Source organism: Semicossyphus pulcher, unplaced genomic scaffold (genome assembly GCF_022749685.1).
Source record: "Semicossyphus pulcher isolate SPU_LCO1_2020_fin unplaced genomic scaffold, fSemPul1.0.p SCAF_17, whole genome shotgun sequence".
NCBI lineage: Eukaryota > Metazoa > Chordata > Actinopteri > Labriformes > Labridae > Semicossyphus > Semicossyphus pulcher.
Genome location: NW_027211681.1, coordinates 6,637,026 through 6,658,095, shown reverse-complemented (window position 1 = coordinate 6,658,095; position 21,070 = coordinate 6,637,026). Strand labels below are relative to the sequence as shown.

Below are 21,070 nucleotides of genomic sequence, written 5' to 3'. Positions count from 1 at the left end.
AGTGTTGTTCGATAGTTGTTTAATACGCATTAGTTTTATTCAATAGTAATATACGGAAATAACGTTGCTTGCGATGTACATTTAATGACGTGCATTTCACCCGGCATAATTGCTAATAATAAAGTGCACCTGCTACAAGCAATCCAGCCCCCTCATTGCTCTCCAAACCGCTGGCGCCGCCGTGGTTCAAAACTTAATATGAGTCGTAAAAAGCTGTTCTACACACAATATATATAAGGACGTTTATTCTGTAAAAGCTAGTCTCTTCTTAGAGACACTAAAAAGATCATCAAACAGAGCAGTTTGCCTTCAGGGAAAAACGTGAATTGAATGAGGAAAACATCTGAACGACACACCAGCGACAAGCAGCTCATAAACAGATCATTTTGATTTTATAGTGTGCAGTTTCCTGACACGCTACATATTTTCAATATTAGATTTGATGATAAAGCAAGGAATGTTATTTACAGTCATGATACACAGGCAGGCTAGAAACTAGGAATTTAAAGTGTTGTGAAATTCCCAAAGGTTCCACAGGATCAGACTGTTGTTTTCTCATATGATTTTAGTAGCTAATTTTCTTTTCTTTTTTTTAATTTTCTAGAGATTGCTTATCACAAAATCTGTTTAAGGTGATACAACAGTTCCAGTCAGGCCACTCTAAGATTAGTTTCCACTTCAAGATCAGAAACTGTTTTACTGCCATTTGGGAACTACTTACCTTGTGTTTCTTGTTGGTGTTGTTCTTTTGTGTTTATTTGCTAAAACAACCCATAAAAACTGAAATAATGCTGTTTTCATCTCTGGTGTGATATTGAGGAAAGGATAAAACACAGTAGGGAACCCAATCTCAGGACAGACATGTCACTACAACACCAGACACAGCTGCTGAAACTGTTTAAAACAGCAATGTGGCATCAGAAAAGATTATATGCAGAGGGAGATTGAGTGTTTACTAACATAGAGTATCAAAGCATGAATTTGTTCATATAGAGCTTTATCAATAGGAAAAAATATCTAAGAATTAAGACTGTTAGATAACAGAACTTAAACATAACATCATTTTAAAGGCACTTTTTTTTATGCGTTTCTGCTCATTTAATTTCCATGTGGAATCTCACAGAGTCAGACACAAAGTCGTCACCATCGTATTGCACATTTGGGAAATATATTTATTTCCTGCAGAGGGGTTGCTGTGGCAATAATTGTCTGTGCTCGAACTCTGGCGTGGTGGCAGTTGCCTTCAACAGCAGCTTGGTGGCAGTATTGTTCCCTTCATGCAGCTTTATGGCGATCAGACCTCTGTGCACAATTACACCTACCAAAACATTCAATCAAAAGCTGGTAAATTATTATTTTATTTGTGGTATTATAAAACTATATGGCAGTATATTGTATGTCTCTCCCAATTGTTCATTAGAGTATCTTTTGTTCTTGCTTTTGCTGCATGTTGGGCTCTTTCAGTTGCACACAAACATGCTTTGAAGTGCTATAAGTCCTTTTTTCCCCCCCAAAAAAATGTATTCTTGCTTAGCACTCTCCTCTCATAGTGATCACCTTTTTATGTTAGTGTATAATGCTGCAATAATTTCTGAAATAATATAAAAGTTATTAGCAACACCTGATTTGAATGATCTGCTCGTTATCAACCAACTCTCAACCAACTGCTTTAATTGAAATAAAGACTGCTCCCTAAACTAAACCAATGTGCTTTCGTATCTAAACCTCACCACTGACATACGTGTGAGTCTGGTGTCGCAGTCCAGTACTTTGCAACCACGGCAGGCCTACATAAATGTGACTCACTCACTCACTCTTAGAAATATCAAAGAACATAATCCATGCAGCAATTACTTTGTTCCACAGCTTACTATGAAAATATTTGCGTTAATGGAGACATGGTTGCCTAATTAATGAGTCATCTGTACAGCTAAACACCTTCAAAGGCTTGTTTTTCATAGAGGGGATTGTGGTTCTCAATCCTTGACTCATTACTTAAACGATGTACAATGAATTATTGGATATCCAGCAACTAGATATTATGTGCACTACAATTGTATGAATAATAGGTAGTTATACTGTATAGTACTGCAGTACAGCATATGTAAATTGTACATGTACATAAGTTCTGTATGATATTATAAAACTTTGTGTCAACATTTTTTAAGGGCAAAAAGCTGCACTATTAACTATATCCTTCTGTAATATCTCCATCCACCTGCTTCAGTGTTATCATTTAACACACGAGTAAAATGTTATTTACAATTGTTTCAAATATTTGAACCACCAACTCAAACGAATGATCTAATCTCAGTAGAATTAGCAGTGGCGAGCAACATAGAAAATATGCGCACACAACCTGCCTATAAACATTAAGATTTACCTAATGAGATATTCAATGCAAGCTCTGTTTGTGCCTGTTTAATTGAATGTTGTCTTTTCTGTATGTGTTGTTGAAAAATTACCTGTTTTTTGTGCTTTCCAACAGTTTCAGATTTGGGTCAATACCTAGACCCTAAAAATTCTAAAATACTATAAAGAAAACATGCTCAGTGTATTAACCAATGAGAAGACAGACTCCGGAGGTTTCAAATAATGTAATATATTTAGTGAAACTGAATCTGAAAGCAGCCTAAAATCATGCAGCCTTATTCAGAATTTGAAAAATATAAAACCGGTAACATGATTGTCAAAGACACAGTCAGCAGTGATGCTGATAACCGTCACAAAAAGAATAAAGATTTTTTTTTTGTCCATGTGCTCTTTTTAATGAAACATCAGTCCTCCAGTCAGCTGTGTTTTGTGTGTTTTGATCACCCTACAGATGGAAATGTGAGGAAATTATGCATTTGGCTTAGGGATGCACGATATTATCGGCACGTTATCGGTATCAGGCCAATATTGGCTTAAAAATGAACTATCGGATATCGGCCAACACGCCAATACCCGCCGATATAATTAACTGATAACATAATGGGCTGCTGCATACTTGATTTAATGCCTGACCTCGGCGCAATGTCCCCGGCGCGAAGAAGACCTGCGCGGCACAGCGTGATGACGTCACGTGTGTCTACCTGCAGCATGAGAGAGTTAGAAGCCAAAATGTCCGTGGTGTGGAAGTTTTTCAAAGTGTCCGAAATAGATATCAAAACTGCTATTTGCAATGACTGCTCAGCTTTGGTGATGCGAGGAGGAGCCAAGGCAAAGTCTTTCAACACTACAAACTTGATTAACCATCTCAAGACCCGTCACCCCGACCGTTGTAACAAATGTGATAACAGTATCACCATTATACTGTACGCTAATTCCAATACAGAATAGAGTTGATGATCTCTGCAATTAGGTGTGCGGGAAAAAAATATCGGTATCGGTAATCGGCTAAATGAGTTGTAAAATATCGGCATATCGGATATCGGCAAAAAATCCAATATCGTGCCTCCCTAATTTGGCTGGATTATTGTGAAAACTTGTCTACTCTCCTGACTTTAACATCTATCATTATTTAGGTGTAATAGTAGGAGGCCCATAAGACTATACAACTTCCTAAAGATAGCTTGGCTTCCTTGCAATGTGTTGAAGAATATTACAATGCCACCAAACGCTTGTATGCTGGTGCAATCCAGATCAGCTAAGTGGAAAGTAATCAGAATAATTAGTATAATACATTTATCACCTATATCCATCGGCTGTCAAAGTGGGCCGTGATTAGGTTTTTCTAATAAGTGTGAAATATGAGGAAACCATGTTGGTGGCTTAGACAGAGGTTAGTGTTTGGAAACAGATCTATCTGATTGTTTTATGATACACTCTTTATACCAAAGCTTCACTAATGTTCTCAAACAACCCAAAAAATCAGGTCCACAATATTTTCCATTACTGAAGTTTATTTTGCAGATACTACAGAGTTAAAGTGATTTTGATCCACATGTTTAATTGAACATGCATGATGAGTGTGAAAACAGACAACAGTTGTCATGACAGACTGACACAAAACAAAGCTCATGTCAAAAATCAGTGTCACTCATGCTGGTTTTCATTCACTGATGATCTCATGTTTAATTTCAAATGTAATTGTAGTAGTAGAGGCTTCTTTAGAAGTTGTTGTTGGCTGAAGGTGTGATGAATTAGGATAGAGCTGGAGATTCTAGATCTCCTGGATCAACTGCTGTGTAGTTGCGCCAGCCTGGGCGGTGGCAGCACCAGCCAGGGCGGTGGTAGCGGGAGTCTGGGTGGTAGGGGTAGTGGGAGCCTGGGTGGTAGGGGTAGTGGTTGCCCGGGTGGTGGAAGCCTGCAAGAACATCAGAAACATTTATAGTCAAACTTACAGCAGGGTTTTTCAGGAGTTTATAGTAATTGTCATTCAGGTGACTTGAATGTTGAGTTGTAGAGGATGGCGAAAGCACTCACTTCATCCGAGTCAGAGTCATCTGAGTTGGAGCCAGACTCAGAGCTCTGTAAAAAATTCCACAAGGTCCGAGTTTAATATTTCCTTCATTATACTTAACAAGAATATTAATGGCATACATATAAGTACACTGGTACTGATAGTGATTATAAGAAGGTCACACTTACAGGACGAGCCAGAGCGAGGCTCAGGAGGCATCCAAGCACAAACACTACCTTCAGCATGGTTACAGAGATCGAACCTGTTGAATTGGAAATAAATAGAAGCTTAATTTGATAAGCAAAGTCTCTTTTACCCAAACTTCAGACATAAAATAGAGAAACCAAAGATTAATTTATGACTTACCTTTAGGTCTTCAGCAGACTGTCTTGCAGATGATCGAGGAGGTTGTTGTAGTGTTGCTCTGAATGTTGAGCCTTTCTTTTATACAGTTACAGGAGAGGATTTAATCTCATTAGCAAACAGCATTGTTTGGGAAATTGCAATTATTAGGAAATCAACCACCTCTTCATTTCAAGATTAGGAAACTGATAGGTGAGATAAACACAGTGGCACACCTAGACAGGATGGTAGGTACAATATATTTGATAATTCAAATTAGAGATGATGTATTATTGGTGGCCAGGGAAGCTCGACTGCTGGTTCCTCTTGTTTTTGCCAGTTTCTTCTCATCCTACCAGAAAATCTGTCTTCCAATGCATTATGCCAGACTTCCTTTACTGGTCGTCATGGGCTAATAGTCCGGATGGAAGTGCTATAGTAACTGTCTAAAGTTGAAACTTTGAAAATTCATGAGTACATGCTACTACAAATAGTGTCTGAGGGGAACTTGTGTTTCTTTAAGGAGATAATCGATTGTCTACTGTCCTTACATGACTTCGGAACTTATTCTTAGTTACACTCTTCAGGGAAAACAAAAGACATCTAAATATAAAATACTTAATATTAAAATGAATGAAAGGGGTGGCGCACATGGCACAACACTTTGAAGGAAATCTCCCTTGCACATTGCATTTTAGGTTTTTCACATGCTGATGAATGCCTTTCAGTTTTAGATGTGCGGGAAAGAACAAAATAAAGGTACCTCAGTCATCATAGGCAAGTGGGATCATTTTTCATGGTTACAATAATAAACAGACATAAACATAGACTATAAGGGAATATAAATATATAAATATACTTGCACCAGACAGCCCTAGTACTGAACAATGTGGGCTACATTACTTCACGATTGGCTAAACTTACAATGATTCAGATGTCAGTTTAGAAGGAGGACCTAAACAGGAACCAACAGAAAGGAATGGGTCCAAGTTAAGAACAGCTTTTGTAGACTTATCTTATGTTCACATCAGTGTTTGCGGCTGCTAAACAGAGCTGCAAACCTTTCTGAGCATGTATTTGCTTGACTATCATTAGCGCAATATCCTTTGTCAATCAGACTTTGAGACAGGGCAGATAGTGGTGGCTCAGACGCGCTCCATTCTGCGTGAATTTGCCAAAAACATGTATCTTGAGTTCCATCTCGTTAAACATTCACATATTTTTCTTTCTTACTTTAATATCTAATACACATGGTATGAATACACCTGTAGGTGTTTTAATTCTGCCAGCTCATTAAGTCACATTCTGGGATTTGGTTGTGCATGCAGGATGTGACATGATCATGGAGTGTATCTTAAAGCCTTACTTTCAAATATCCCCGAGCATTTCTTTCTTTCACCTCTACCCTTTCTAGTTCTGTTTGTTTTTCAGTTTAAATATTAATCATAATGTGCCAAACAAGCTTTTTTGTTGAACACACCTACACAGATCTGACCCAGTCCTTGTAGTAGTAGTAGTAGTAGTAGTCCTTGGTTGGTCCTTTGAATTCGACGTTATCCGTCAACTCTTAAGTGTCTGAATGACAACAGAGATGCTCACACATATCTATCCACCTGGGCCCGTATTCATAAAGCTTCCTAATACAAAGAGTTGCTCCTAGTGAAGAAATTCTAGAATCCTGACGTTTTCTAAGAATTTCCCCTTAAAGTTAAGACTAGATCCTGGTAAAGATAGGAGTTATTCAGAAAGCATCTCAGCCCTTAAGAGAGCTCCTAGGGTGAGAAACTGTTAGGAGTAGTGAGGAGGACTTTTTTATTCATCAACTACTTGAGATAAAAGTAAACACTGTCCCTCCACCCAGTTGGGTTTTCTGCTTCTTCTTGTTAAATGCAGCAAACGCAGCTTCTTATAAGCTTTATATAGGCTGGCCAGCATTCCCAGAAATTGAGAAGATGAGCCATTTTCCCTCGTTAATATCAGTTAGATTAAGTACTTAAATTAGCAGCATGGTAAATAAAAGTGATCAAGGAAATATAACTGCATGTGAAGATGAGCATGTGTTTCAAACATTCTGTAGGCTGTATACTTTAAAGTGTGGCTTACAATTTATTCAACAGAGATGTTCCGTACATAAAATGGTGTTCATAATTACACAATGTCTGAGTAAATTGTATGATTAGGCCGATAGATTTCACTGTCCTTCTCTGCCCATCATCACTAAGAGAGCTTTTTTTCAACCAATCACAGCTTCTGAAATAATGTGTCATACCTAGCAACGGGGTCAACCACGCCTCCTCACTAAGATAAAAGTTTCTGTCCCTTCCTCGCTCACAGTTGCTCTGAGAGTGTTCCTAAATCACTCCTAGGCTTGGACTCCTTGCTAGAAGTCTTTAAGCAAAGTTAGGAGCTCTCTGAAAGTATTCTGAGAATGTTTGTGAATACGGGCCCTGAAGTTTTTCTGGGGAGTCCATACTGAGAGCAACAGAGAAAACTCCCCCCTCACAGTCTTAAACCTTCTGATATTAGTCTTGGAATCACCATTGGAGTTTTAGCTTCATGTGGGAGGGAAACACACGAAAGCAGCGGAAAACAAGCATCAAACAAAGTGGCATTGGTTGTGTTTTTTAAATGCTTTCAAGTTGACCAATACCAGTTGTTGCAGACTGGTTGCTTGGACGTGCGCTGGTCACTGCGACACTGTACCTGTGGAGTGCCGAAGGAAACACAATTCAAGGTTGTGTAAAATACCCTTTCAACATTTATGTACACTAGAACAAAAGGGAAATGTAAAAAAAAAACAGTCTACTTTCATGATGAGGTGTTATAACCCAACTATGTGCCTTTTTGATTAAAAGCTCAAGTTGGTCTTTGTCACATACTGAAATGTAAATACATTTGAAATTATCTTAAAATGTTTGTGATTAAAAACATAAACGAGACAATTATTTTCCCAGCTGCCCTCAGGGTCGTATTCATCTGTAGTTCGGTTGTAGTTCTGTTCAACCAAAACAATTACCCTTCTCTCTTTCTGTTTAAAGATAGGAGACCTGATTGTGCATGTTATATAACTAGTCATGTTTTATTGAAAACTGTTAAAAACCTAATATTGATTCAAACATGAATTATGAAATGTAGTCAACACATTTTCCTCCCTCTAATTTCATTATATGTTTATTAAAGTGTCTAAACCCCCACCGCCACTTGACATTTTCTTTGGGGACCCTGAACAATCAAAAACGGACAAAAGGTTCATCAATTAAAAGATTCTTGCGCACTGACTCCACACAAACCTGACACCTACACCTTTTAAAAACACTGTGAAATACAGAAACTTTAAAATGATAACACAAAATCATCTATATACTACAAGAAAAGCATAACTAAAGACGAAGATCATAGGACAAGGTCCAGCAGCTTCATAGCTGGAAAACAAGAACTGTCCAGGTGAGCACTTTTGTATATCTGATAATCAAGTGTGAAATATGATGAATTCATGTATATAATGGTCAAAATGTCTCTGTTTCAGTTGTTTCTATGTGACACACTTTTCTATACAGCTTGAGTAATAGTTCTCACACAAATTGACAACAAAAACAGATGTGGTCCATGATATTTGCTATCATTGAAGTTTATTTTGCAGATACTACAGAGTTAAAGTGATTTTGATCCACATGTTTAATTGAACATGAATGATGAGTGTGAAACTGACACAAAACAAAGCTCATGTCAAAAATCAACTGTCACTCATGCTGGTTTTCATTCACTGATGATCTCATGGTTAATTTTAAATTTTAATTTGTAGTAGTAGAGGCTTCTTTAAGAGTTGTTGGCTACCGGCCTAATAAAGAAAGAAGGAGCTGGATCAACTGTTGTGTAGAAAGCATGGCGGTAGCACCAGCCTGGGTGGTAGTGGGTGCCAGGGTGGTGGTGGTGGGTGCCTGGGTGGTGGTGGTGGTGGTTGCCTGGGTGGTGGTAGCCTACAAGAATATCAGAAACATTCATTGTCAAACAGCAGAGTTCCTGACAGTTTAAGGTAATTGTCATTCAGGTGACTTGAATGTTGAATTGTAAAGGATGGAGAAAGCACTCACTTCATTCGAGCCAGAGTTAGAGCCAGAGTTAGAGCCAGACTCAGAGCTCTGTAAAAAATTCCACAAGGTCCGAGTTTAATATTTCATTCATTATACTTAACAAGAATATTAATGGCATACATATAAGTACACTGGTACTGATAGTGATTATAAGAAGGTCACACTTACAGGACGAGCCAGAGCGAGGCTCAGGAGGCATCCAAGCACAAACACTACCTTCAGCATGGTTACAGAGATCGAACCTGTTGAATTGGAAATAAATAGAAGCTTTATTTGATAAGCAAAGTCTCTTTTACCCAAACTTCAGACATAACATGGAGAAACAAGAGATTCAGATACTTACCTTTAGGTCTTCAGCAGACTGTCTTGCAGATGATCGAGGAGGTTGTTGTAGTGTTGCTCTGAATGTTGAGCCTTCTTATATACAGTTACAGGAGAGGATTTAATCTCATTAGCAAACAGCATTGTTTGGGAAATTGCAATTATTAGGAAATCTTCCACCTCCATATTTTAAGATTGGGAAACTGTAAGGTGAGGTAAACATCAGAGACACACCGGGACAGCATGATGGATGTATGGATTCATGATAGGTCTGTAATAATATAACAAAGAGAACGGTCTAGACCTTCTGTTTTTGTAAAGTGTTCTGAGATAACGTAACTTAACTCCTTAAGATACATTCTTCAACATTTCAAACTAGTAATAATAAATGACCAAACAGATTTTCAAGTAGGGAAAATGTTCAGCTGACATTGAGCTATAAACAAAGTTCTGCCAAACCCGCTGTGTGTTACATGACCAGCTCCACCTTTCATGATTTAGAAATTCAGGGTGTCTGCACTAGGTACATGGCCTCGTCTGACAGGGACACATTTTGGATGATCGGCTCACGTGTTCTCTCACTGCCGATGTGTGAGTCACACCTTAAGCATCCAGCTCTAAAGTCGGACGGAGGTGGTGTTTTTTATGTCTCAACCTTTGGGATTTGGTTGGGCTTTAACAAGTTTGGGGATTTAGGAGCTCTGTGACAGAATCAGGAAGGGTATTAGAACGCTTTTGTTCCTGATTTCCTTTGGCTTTTATTTTTGTCACTGTTGCCATGTTGACTTCCTTTTGAATAACACTGTACCAAACAAGTGTTATTTTGAGGATTCACCATATTAAGTTTATTCGCATTTGTGGGAATTTATCACCACTTGAAAGTAGTCATTGTTGTATTCCACCAGTTGTATTTGATACTACAAGCTGTCATTTTTTTTTCACTTAAATTAAACTACTGCTATAAAAATGGTTTGGAAAAGTGACTGCACAATTAAATCTTCAACAAATTAATATCGTTTCCCAGAATTTTAGTACTATTACGATTGAAAGTATTAAAAGAAAAGCTGTCATGAGATGCAAGTTTGTATGTTTGTTGTTGTAAATGGTAATTCGCATAGACAGTGTAAGCTGGTGCTGGCTTTTGTTTTATTTTGATATATGCATGCCAGTCAGAATAAAGTTGGGTACAATTAAAAGAGTGTAGAAGAAAGCTTGAGTGCTTTTAAACAAAATAACAAGGAGAAACAGTCAGTCTAGATCATGTTTTATTTATTCTTAATGATGTGTTTTATTCTATTTCAGTTACCAAGAAAAACTTAGCTTATCTTGAAATCATCTTGGTTTTGTTTAACAGTTTGTTGCATTATTTTCTGTTGGAGGAGGAGGAGCTACATTGGCAACACTTGCCGAACAAAAATTGTAGCAATGGTGTGGAGGCTTAGAAGGGATTGGTAAGGATATCTGGATTAGATGGTGAATACTAACGCATATATCCACTCATTTGGAAACAAGGAAAAAAACTTTTACTATAGCATTTTATATAAAATAGTTTATATAGAAATGACACATCTTCAACAGTGGTCAGTATTACCTACAAAAAGTGGTCCAAGGAAGGAAAAACAGTGAACCGCTGACAGGGTCACAGCTCATTGATGCGTGTGGAGAGCAAAGGTTGGCCTGTGTGGTCCGATCCAACAGAAGAGCTACTGTAGCTCAAATTACTGGAAAAAGTTCATGCTGGTACTGATAGAAAGGGGTCAGAACACACTGTGCATCACAGTTTGTTGCGTAATGGGCTGCCTAGCCCAGACCGGTCAGGATGCCCACGCCAAACCCCTGTCCACCAACGAAAGCGCCAACAACAGGCACATGAGCATCAGAACTTGACCACTGAGCATTGGAAAAAGGTGTCCTGGTCTGATTAAACACATTCTCTTTTACATCATGTGGATGGCCGGGTGCTTGTTTGTCGCTTACCTGGGGAAGACATGGCACCAGGATGCACTATGAGAAGAAATCAACCCGGCGGAGGCAGCGTGATGCTTTGGGCAGTGTCTAGTGGAGTCCATGCCTCGACAGGTCAGGGCTGTTTTGGTGGCAAAAGGGGGTCATAATGTTATGGCTGATCAGTGTATGGCCTTATACCAAATTTAAGGACACTATAAGAATCTGTAACATAGTAGATCACAGTTAGCATAAATACTTACAAGCTAGCAAGGATTATCCACCGGGACCATTGGGCCGATGCCCAGGGGCCTCTGACCTCTGGGGGCATCAAAACCACCAACAACTGTGGAGGCGCACTGTACATTAAATGATCTGTGTGTTTCATATGTGTTAACATGAACCATAGAATGCAGACTTTCTTTATCTGTAAAAAATATTATGATTTGTTTCTGTGCCTGTATAATCATAATGACAATGAGTTGGTGGGCCTGTGGGCCTCTGCATTCTTATTCAGCGCTTGATCTGTAGACTGTGAAACACATGACGAGAGGCAGCAGTTTAATAGCCAAAAACTAATAATTCCTAGAGCAGAATTAGATAGTGTTAAAAATACATAATAAATTTGCTTGTAGGAGCAGCAGGCTGCAACTGGTGAACGCTCAATTGACCACAGTTTTAAAATAGTTTGTAAATTCAGGTCATTTGAAAGGATTCAGTCTTCAGTCATCCAGACAGCTGTAGAAGGTGTTTTGATTTCATATTTGTCCCACATGTCTGCTATGCTGATGATACACAGTTATACCTCTCATTTAAACCACATGATCTGAACAGTTTAACCACACTGCATTCCTGTGTCAATGACTGGATGGCAGCCAACTTCCTACAATACAACAGCAATAAAACAGAGGTGGTGATCTTTGGTCCAGAGCATCACAAACTTCAGACGTCTTCCCTTGGGTCACTGGCCATCAATGTTAAGTCTATGGCAAAGAATCTTGGGGTTACATTTGATTGGCTCTTACCATTAAGCAGCATACTAAAATCTTATCCAAGCCTGTTTTAGATTAGACACATTCTCAATTTTAATGATACAGAGGAAGTCATACATGCTTTAATATCTTCACGCCTTAAATCTCACTTTTACAAGACGGCCTACTCCTAAGAACGTTTTCCCTTCATATTCTCGCATCACTTCATATTTCCGACCATTTTATTGTGTTTTATGTAAATGTTATTGTCATTGTGCTTGTCGTAGGCTCATTATTTATGCACTTTTATTTAGCATTTATTTGGCAAATTTAGTCCCATCAGATTTTTTTTATGTGGATAAAATATCTTACCTTACAGCTTGTTTGCAAGTGCATCCAGATTTTACAGCTAAATATTTGCTAGATATTTGGGTAAAGTACAATCTGGTTGGGAATTAACAAACACCACGAATAACACATTGATGGACAAAGACCGCAGAAAAACAGCTCAGGATGAATATCTGTTTAAAATCCTGGCTGTCCATCAAACAGAAACCCTCAGTCACAGAGGACGACTGGACTGCACTTCATCTTCAGACTATGATTAATATGTTAATTAGTGGCCATTAAATACAAACATGTTCCTGTAAGATATATAACCCATTATATATGCATTAAATATACCATTGTCCTATATTAATATCTGTTTGAATTTTTTTTACCTTGCGCTATTAGTCAAAATGATATAGCAACTCCAAAGCAATATACAGTATCTTCTGTTTATTAGAGACTAAGTGGAAACATATAACTTTTTAACGGCCTTTATTTCTAATAGTGACATGGGAACAGAGAGGCCTACAGCAGTGTGAAGATGCTTTGATGTTTGCAGGGAAGTTTTATTTTCGGAGGCAGCTGTTTGAAACACATGGAGGCAATCATGTTCACCCCATGTATTATCTTTTTTATTGTAACCTATTTAACATTCAATGGTTAGTTAGCAGTTATAAACTGTGTTTTTACGACATGTGATGCTTTTTTATAGTAACACTGGGGTTAAAGGTCAGTTTGGATGCTCACAAACATTGTACAAACTATACAGGCTTCCTCATTTTAAGCCGTCACTGAAACTACTTTTACCGTTTAAGAGAGAACCTCTTACACCAAGCAGTTTCAACAATACTGGGTTAAAACTGGAGAGCTCCTGACAATGATTGAGTTCATACTGAAAAAATGTAATGCGCTGTTAACTTCAAATAATTGTAACATGACAATTCTGTGCCCAAAAGCTGGGACTAGTTTAAGGTTTTTCATATTCATAGTTTGGAATTTCTTTGACACACACTTACAGTCTTTAAACAAAGCTTCATTGATGTTTAGTGTATTAAAAAGAAACGTGAATGCTCCACTTTTTCAATGCATTTAGTTTATTCAGGAGATGCCAAAGAAAATAAAGTGATTTTGATCCACATGTTCAATTATTCTGGAACAAAAAGTGTTGTAGAACATTACACAGGACTAAACTGATGTCAAAAATCAATGACATTCAAGGCTGGTCTGCATTCGCTTATTTGATCTCTGGTTGAAGTTTAGGCAGTGGTTGCAGGTGGAGGTGCTGCAGTAGTAGGAGCTGCAGTAGTAGTAGTAGCAGGAGCTGCAGTAGTAGGAGCTGCAGTAGTAGGAGTTGCTAAGCCCAGGATGAGCTGGAGAAGCTGGATAAGCTGTTGCTGGGTCAGGTTCAGAGCAGGATTGGTAGAGGCAGTAGTAGTAGTAGTAGTAGTGGTAGCCTGGGTGGTTGCAGCCTGCAAGAAAGTGAGAAACATTCTTTGTCACATGTAAAGCAGAGGAGACTCTTGGGAATTGGACTGTAATTGACATTCAGATGAGTAAAACACTGAATAGTAGAATATAGAGAAAGCACTCGCCTCATTTGATTCCGAGCTAGAGCTAGAACTAGAGGAACGGGCAAAACGTCTGCGCTCCACGTCCTGTAGAATGTCCACAAGTACCAAGTTTGACATTTCCTGTATTACACTCTTTTAATAGCAGTATAAACATTTAAGAATGCTGTTATTGATGGTGATTATGAGATTGTCACACTTACAGGATGAGCCAGAGCGAGGCTCAGGAGGCATCCAAGCACAAACACTACCTTCAGCATGGTTACAGAGATCAAACCTGTTCAAAAGGAAATAATAAAACCGTTCTCACATAAATAACAGCAAAGTCACATGTCCAACAACCTTACATAGAAAGTACAGGTTCATATAATCACCTTCTTAACTTGAGCAGAACGTCTTGCAGATGATCGAGGATGTTGCTGTAGTGCTGCTATGAATGTTGAGCTGTCTTTTATACAGCTACAGGAGTGGAAGTCAAGTCATTAGCAAAGAGCATTATGGGGAAATTATAAGGAAATCTTCCTCCTCCACATTTTAAGGTGTGGCTACTCATTGGAGACACAAACCACACCCGGACCTAATGATGCGTAGCACATTTTTAACATGCAAAAAATAGAATAAAAACATATCATGGATTAATGTTTTATTACAGTCTGATTTTTTTTATATTGCCACTGCAATGTAGGTTTGATCTTTTTATATAAATGTTAGCATTTGCAAATCAAAACACAGACTGCAAACATGGAAACTCCTGGTCTTATGATTACAAATCAAGCGACTTAGTGGCTTAGGAAGGTAACAGGCAACACCCAATAGAGCGTGCATTTCCCCTTCCTCCTCTTGTTTAAGGAATGACTTGCAGCCTTCTATCAGATATGTACGTAAAGTCCACTTGTTGAAATGGTCTGATGAGGTTTCCTATTGTTGTATTGAAGCGTTATTAATCATTACTGCCAGTCGTAGTTGCTGTCCAGAAATCAAAGTCAACTGAAAAGACGTGACCAAATAACTCGTAAGTAACTGCTGTGTTGCAAGTATTTAAGCGTGACTAAGATGTGGCTATTTGAGAAATCTGTGGTGTGACTCAGTGTCAGATGTCTGATATAAGTATTGATGTATGATGGGCCACACACATCCGAACAGAGCACAGTAGGTGAGTGTTACAGTAGATGCTGAACAGTGAGTGGCTCAGTGTTTGAAATGTCCTTCAGTGTTGCATTTTTAGCGTTCCTTTAATATTATTAATGATATTTTCTTCCACATCAGAAGCATGCAGCTCTTGTGTATTGCAGCGTTACTTTTGTCAGCAGTTGCCGCTCAAGTGAGTGTTGCCTTTGATGGTAACAAATATTCTTTTGGGTGACACAAGAGAACTTATTCGTGAAGTTTTGAAGATGTGATTTATAAGTTTCCTTTTTTCAGACGCCTGGGCAGGATGAAGTGTTTACACCTCCAGATGAAATTGAGCTTGATGAAGAATCTCAGGTGAAAAGAAATAGACAGGAACATTGGACGCACAGGTACAATGCTCCATTTGTCAAGTTTTGTTCATTGAATTACTGATTTTGTTTAGATTGGTGGTGACGAGCAGTGGGTGACAGGAGCCCCAGAAGACGACCTAGGGACAAGTGGAGAGTGGCCAGAATGGGCTGCTGTGAGGGTACGTTGCATTACTTATATGTGTGAGTTAATTGTGAGTCTGTTGTCTTATTTGTGGTTTATATGTTACTCTATACTTGGGGCAATTGGTTCGTATTTCCTCTTTAGTTTGGTTGTCTCATTAAAGGAATAGTTCAAAATTATGTGAACAAATCCTATTTAGATTCTTGACAAGATGTTTTATTAACAGTAGTTAGTCCACAACATTGGCGGATCCAGAGGGGGGGCCAGGGGTGGCCTGGGTCCCCCTTGAGATCTAATTGGCCACCCAATGTGCCACCCCAAAATCCTTAACTATGATTGGCTTTTTGCCTTGTCAGAGGCGGGACTTATGTTAAGTCACCCCAGTCAAAAAAATCTGGATCTGCCCCTAGTCCACGAGCAATAATGTGAACAATTTTGATATTAGGCATAGGCATCTAACAAACCAGATTGAATGTAAAAGCACATATTGCGATATTGGGCAACAAAGTGTAGACCATAGGTGTGATTTACAATAGACAAAAAGAATGGCATGACTGTAGGTAATGAGTTCATATCAGCGACCAAAGGAGAGATCTGTACTTAGAACTTACACTTTAGAGGCCTCCTGAAAATAACTGTAGTTCGTCTGATTTTGTGAAATTATCTGAACACTTTTCTGAGCTACACTATAACCCAGTTAGGCTAAAACATAGGCAAGTCACCTTGAGTACACAGCACTGAATCTGTGCTTCTCACAGGCTTCTGGTTTGTTGGACGATGAGCCTGGATTCCCTCAGCGTGGGGTCGGCAGGCGTTTTGGGAGACCCAGAGGAGGCAGGCGGCCCAACAGGAGGAACCCGTGTACACAGGTGAGCTCACAATGAAAAGTAGTGAGACTATAGCTGTACTGACATGAACCAGCTCTTCATTTTTGTATGGCTTTTATTTCTTTTCATTGTTGGTTAAGTTTTTACTTTGATATTGTAGCCATGTTTTATGTTGGTTGCTTTTGTCTTATGATGAAGCACTGCTTTCAAAAGCTGCTTTTAAACTCTACACACGGCCTTAAAAGTCCCACCTAAAATGTGTTTTTCTGTTACCATGAAATATACACAATTACTTCTTTATTGTTTTAGGTGTTTACCCCTAAGTTCAAGGTAGGCGTATTTTCATCTCTCAATATTAATTCACACATTTAAAAGTTACTCCAACAGTTGGTTAAAACTCTGATCTTCCTTGTTAGGTTGACAAAGTGACATTTCAGGTAAGATCTTTTATATATCAGAAAATATTTATGTTCAGCATCACAGAGCTGTAGTAATAAAAAATTGTTTTCATCCACAGAATGACACGGATGTAGCCCTGCACCAGGTAAACTAAATTACTAAGTTACTTGTTTTAACATCTCAAGTGGAGCCAATTTATGTTGCAAATGACACCTACTCACTTTCACAATTCCACTATCCTCGCAGGGGGAGAGCCTATTTCTTCAGGTGAAAGTAGGTGACAAATTTCAACATAATGAGTATCAGTATCACAAGAATCAGAAGAAAGATAACTTCCATTAATAAGGCATACTAACAGCTGATCCAATCCATCTATAGCTTGGCGGGAGAAGACCTCACAGTCACAGGGTATAAAAAGTTATTTCACTGTTTGTAGCTCAATCTGATCAAAGCTCAGACATGCAGCTTGATTCTTACTGATACTTGTTTTACAGGGAGGAAAACGCAGACCTCCGATGAATGTGGTATACTGACCTTTGTCTTTTCTACTCTGACTTTATTTATATGTTGTGAAAAAAATAGCTTGATAGTCTGTTTCTCACCATCTGAATTGCAGCAATACGTGAAGCTGATCTACAACGCCACAGAGCCGGTAATCTACCTTTCCCACTACAGAATCAAACTACATGATAATTGTGTATTATGTGTTATTTTTTGTATGTCTTCAGTAATAAACATAATTTCTCTTTTTCCATTTAAAGAACCAAGTCTCGGTTGAGTACGGGGTCGTGGAACCTGTAAGTACAGACTCATGTTTCCATAATGTGAACTTGTTGCTTTCTTTACCTGTGCTCTCATGCAACGTTTACCCAAGGCTTTTTGTTGTGACATGCAGCTATTTAGTATATAATAGCCCTGTCATAGACCTTTTTTTTCTTGTGTTGAAACGGTTTATTATGCACGATATTTGGAATCAGCCTCATAAGCTGAAATAATACTTGTAGCACATTAGCTGACATTTCTGTTCCTGATGACTTGAGCGTGTGCGGTGTGTTTAAACAACTTTCTTTTACCTTTTTAAGAAGAACCTTCGTGCACGAGAGATTGAGAATCAAGAGGACGATTACTAACAACTCTTAAAGGTGAGGATGCTGATAGAGCGATTAAGTTTAATAACTTAAAAGTAACAATTGCTGACTGCTGCTGATAAATGTTCTTGTTTCTTTTAGGAAGGATCCTACAAGTTTGAACAATCTTTAAAGAAGATTATGGCTTTCTTGCCTGTGGTAAATTGTGGGAATTCACTCATGTAATTTGGCATGTCCTGGTAAAACCATAATTGCTGTGTGCCACAATAAAATCCTTAAACAAATAACTTTGTCAAAGTTCTTTATTCAACATGTTGTGCAAGCGGGGATAAGATTCCTGAAACAAGCCGTTTCAGTGCAGCATTATAATAAATGAGTACAAATACATTGAAATCAGAAGAATGGCACGTTACTGTGCGTTTTGAGTGACTGTGGCCAAACATGCACGAGTAACTTTGGTGTTATTTCAAAGGTGAATTCTACGGCTCAAACAGGAAGGGGAAGTTGGAGTGACCCTGAAGAAAACATGAAATAAAAAAACAGTTATTAGAGTATGCAGACGGTATCAGTGTGTCATGAATGTATAAAAGCTTTAAAAGAGTCTTTGTGTAAAATCAAACCTCATCAACTCCAGGGCCAGATGCGTCGCCACGAGGATCAGGAGGGATTGTAGTGGACTCTTTGTGTGTCCCCTTTGGCCAGGTCTGATACGGACAGGAAGTTACAGAAACACAGATATTAGATACAATTGATGCACACATGTCTCTTTACTTATTTTAATGAAATCATGTAGTTTACTCACTTTTTCTGTTTGTACCTTCGGCTTGGAAGCCTGCTACAATGGGAAGAAGTGTAATGCAAAAGTATTAAGTTTATACATTGAGTTTATGAAGTACTGACATATTTGATTTACATTTTTAAATCAGCAATGGGAAAATACAACAGTGGGAAAAACATATGCACCTCTCTTCTAAGCATCATGTGCACAAAAGAACTACATGTACCAGTACAGATTTGTAGATTGATGTGATTTCAACAGTCCACCTCTAACCTACACAGACCGTGTGTTTAATATGGCAGACAGTCGATGCTGCGTCACTGCTGCCGCACATGACTCAACATCTGCAGCCATGTTATTATCATTAAGTTGTGTCTTCAGTCATTATAGTCTGCTGCATCGGTTTTTAACCTTATTTCAAAGTGGTAAAGGGAAGCTGCCTCTTTTTTTATTACTGTTCCTACAAATCTTCATTCAGTCAGGGGATCTCTTACAGACTAGCATGTATAGTTTGTCATTTGTCAGTAAGCAGTGTGTCTCTCGTGTCATCTTGTGTGTCGCACCTGCAGAGGGAGCTGTGGTCTGTGCGTGGTTCTCTCCAGGGTTTGCTGAGCGTTGTTGGGCTGCAGCACCGCAGTGTTCCTCTGCTGGGGATAGCCGTAGGGAGGCATGAAGTACGGGAAGCCCTGTGGATGATGGAATTAATTTAGATCTGCAGAGAGCATCTAAGTGAAGACAAGGAGGTTCACAAAGAGGTCACTGTTTTGCATCACACCTGCTGTCTGGGAAACTGAGGAAATCCATAAGACGGGTAGTGGAAAGCTGGAAACATCTAAAGGAAAATTAAAACAATTACTACTCTCTCCATATAATTGTGAAGCCACAGCTGAAGTGATAACACACAGTCTCCGTACTGCTTCGCTCTACCTGAACAGGGTTCTGGGCCTGCTGAGGAACATTAGGAGCGTTGGGGTCCTGTGGAGGCCCGAGCTGCTCCTGCTGGCCGTTGGAGACGATCACAGGTGTAAGCTGGTTGCCCTGAGAGGGGAGGAACAGCTGAGGCCCCTGAGGAGCGAAGGGACCGGCCATTTGAGGGTTGAAGTTCACCAGCTGCGGAGTGAGCAGCACGTCGGGCTGCTGCTGCAGAACAAACTGGGGTAATAAGGAAGACCCCTAGAAAATAACAGGTGAGTTAACATATGTTTTTATTTAACAAAGGAATGCACAAAACACTTTCGATAATCTTGCACAACCTGTGCTTGTCCAAGAGCTGCAAGAGTTAATCCATTCAGTCTCAGGATCTGAACACATAAGAAGGTTGCATTAAAATGGTCATATTGTGAAATGAAGGATTTTACATTTTAAAACAACAAAGATAAAAGTTACAGCAGCTTACCTCGTTGCTGTTGCTTGCAATAATTCCAATCTGCACCTGTAAAACAAACATTAGAAATGAGGCTATCTCTCTCTATTTAGAAGATAAAGGAAAGACAGATAAGTAACTCACTGGAAGAGCAAAGCTTGTCCTGAATAGACAGACCAGCAGAAGGGTAGTCTGGGGCTTCATGATGTCCACTCTGTAAAAATACATTATAATAACTAAATGAAATCCAAACATTCATCTTCAAACTTTCTCTGTCACATTGCAGATTCCTCTCACCGTCTCTCTGCTGCTGCTCGCGGTGTGCGTCTGCCTGCCTCCTCGCCTCGTCCATTTCCCTTTTAAGTTCTGTCCGCGTGAGCTCGTCGTCGCCCGCCAGCCCATCCAGACACCGTGTGGTCAGTGTGACAGACATGTCTCATGGCAACACACTCAGACTCTTACAACACAGGACAGGTAAGTGTGTAATTAGGTGTAAGTCATGTCTCTAAACACCATGACACGGCCTTCATCGGGTTGTTCACAAACCTCTGTAGAATCGGAATTTAAAGTTGTATGTCCTTTCCGTTTACATTACAGGCCTGATATAGATAGATTGTTGCCTTCATCACCTCCTGTATAGGGGACCTTTGTACATAACTGTGTGAACATTCTCTTAAATAAAGTTTATGCGCATATTGTTTAAGTGTGGAGCTTCAGGGTGTGATTACAGACATTAAGGCTGACAGGGTTTCTGGCTTGTCATGCTTCAAGATGAGAAAAACAGGAGCTGGGAGCTTATGATCAGACATTTGTCACAAGTTTGTTCCTCATGTGCAGACTGATGTTGGCATGTAATTGGCAAATCATTGGTACTAATAGTAGCAAAAAAGGAAAGGCTGAAAGCTGGACGTTGACGACAGCAGGGAGAAGTTTATTTAGGTAGAACTTGAACTGCAATCTGTTTTTGATGTCTATGTTTTTGTGCATGCGCTGAACCTTTTCCAGGTTAAAATGCAAATTAAACTTTAGCTTAGTCTCGTC

The 21,070-nt window shown here is 39.1% G+C and overlaps 1 protein-coding gene across 1 annotated transcript; it reads right to left on the bottom strand.

Annotated features, from left to right (window-relative positions):
* Positions 1-18,367: 18,367 nt before the first annotated feature.
* On the bottom strand, positions 18,368-20,233 carry odam (odontogenic, ameloblast associated). The gene is made up of 9 exons (XM_069665437.1): positions 20,174-20,233; positions 20,063-20,098; positions 19,920-19,967; positions 19,594-19,839; positions 19,442-19,498; positions 19,230-19,352; positions 18,687-18,723; positions 18,509-18,567; positions 18,368-18,403 (listed from the first exon to the last, which is right to left on the bottom strand). The coding sequence occupies exons 1-9, from the start codon at positions 20,231-20,233 to the stop codon at positions 18,368-18,370; spliced, it is 702 nt and encodes a 233-aa protein (XP_069521538.1).
* Positions 20,234-21,070: the final 837 nt, after the last annotated feature.

Coding starts and splice junctions, on each gene's coding strand:
- odam (XM_069665437.1), bottom strand. CDS start 20,233: ATGAAGCCCCAGACTACCCTTCTGCTGGTCTGTCTATTCAGGACAAGC. Junction 19,968..20,062: donor TTGCAAGCAACAGCAACGAG/GTAAGCTGCTGT, acceptor TTATGTGTTCAG/ATCCTGAGACTGAATGGATT. Junction 18,724..19,229: donor GACCACAGCTCCCTCTGCAG/GTGCGACACACA, acceptor TTCCCATTGTAG/CAGGCTTCCAAGCCGAAGGT.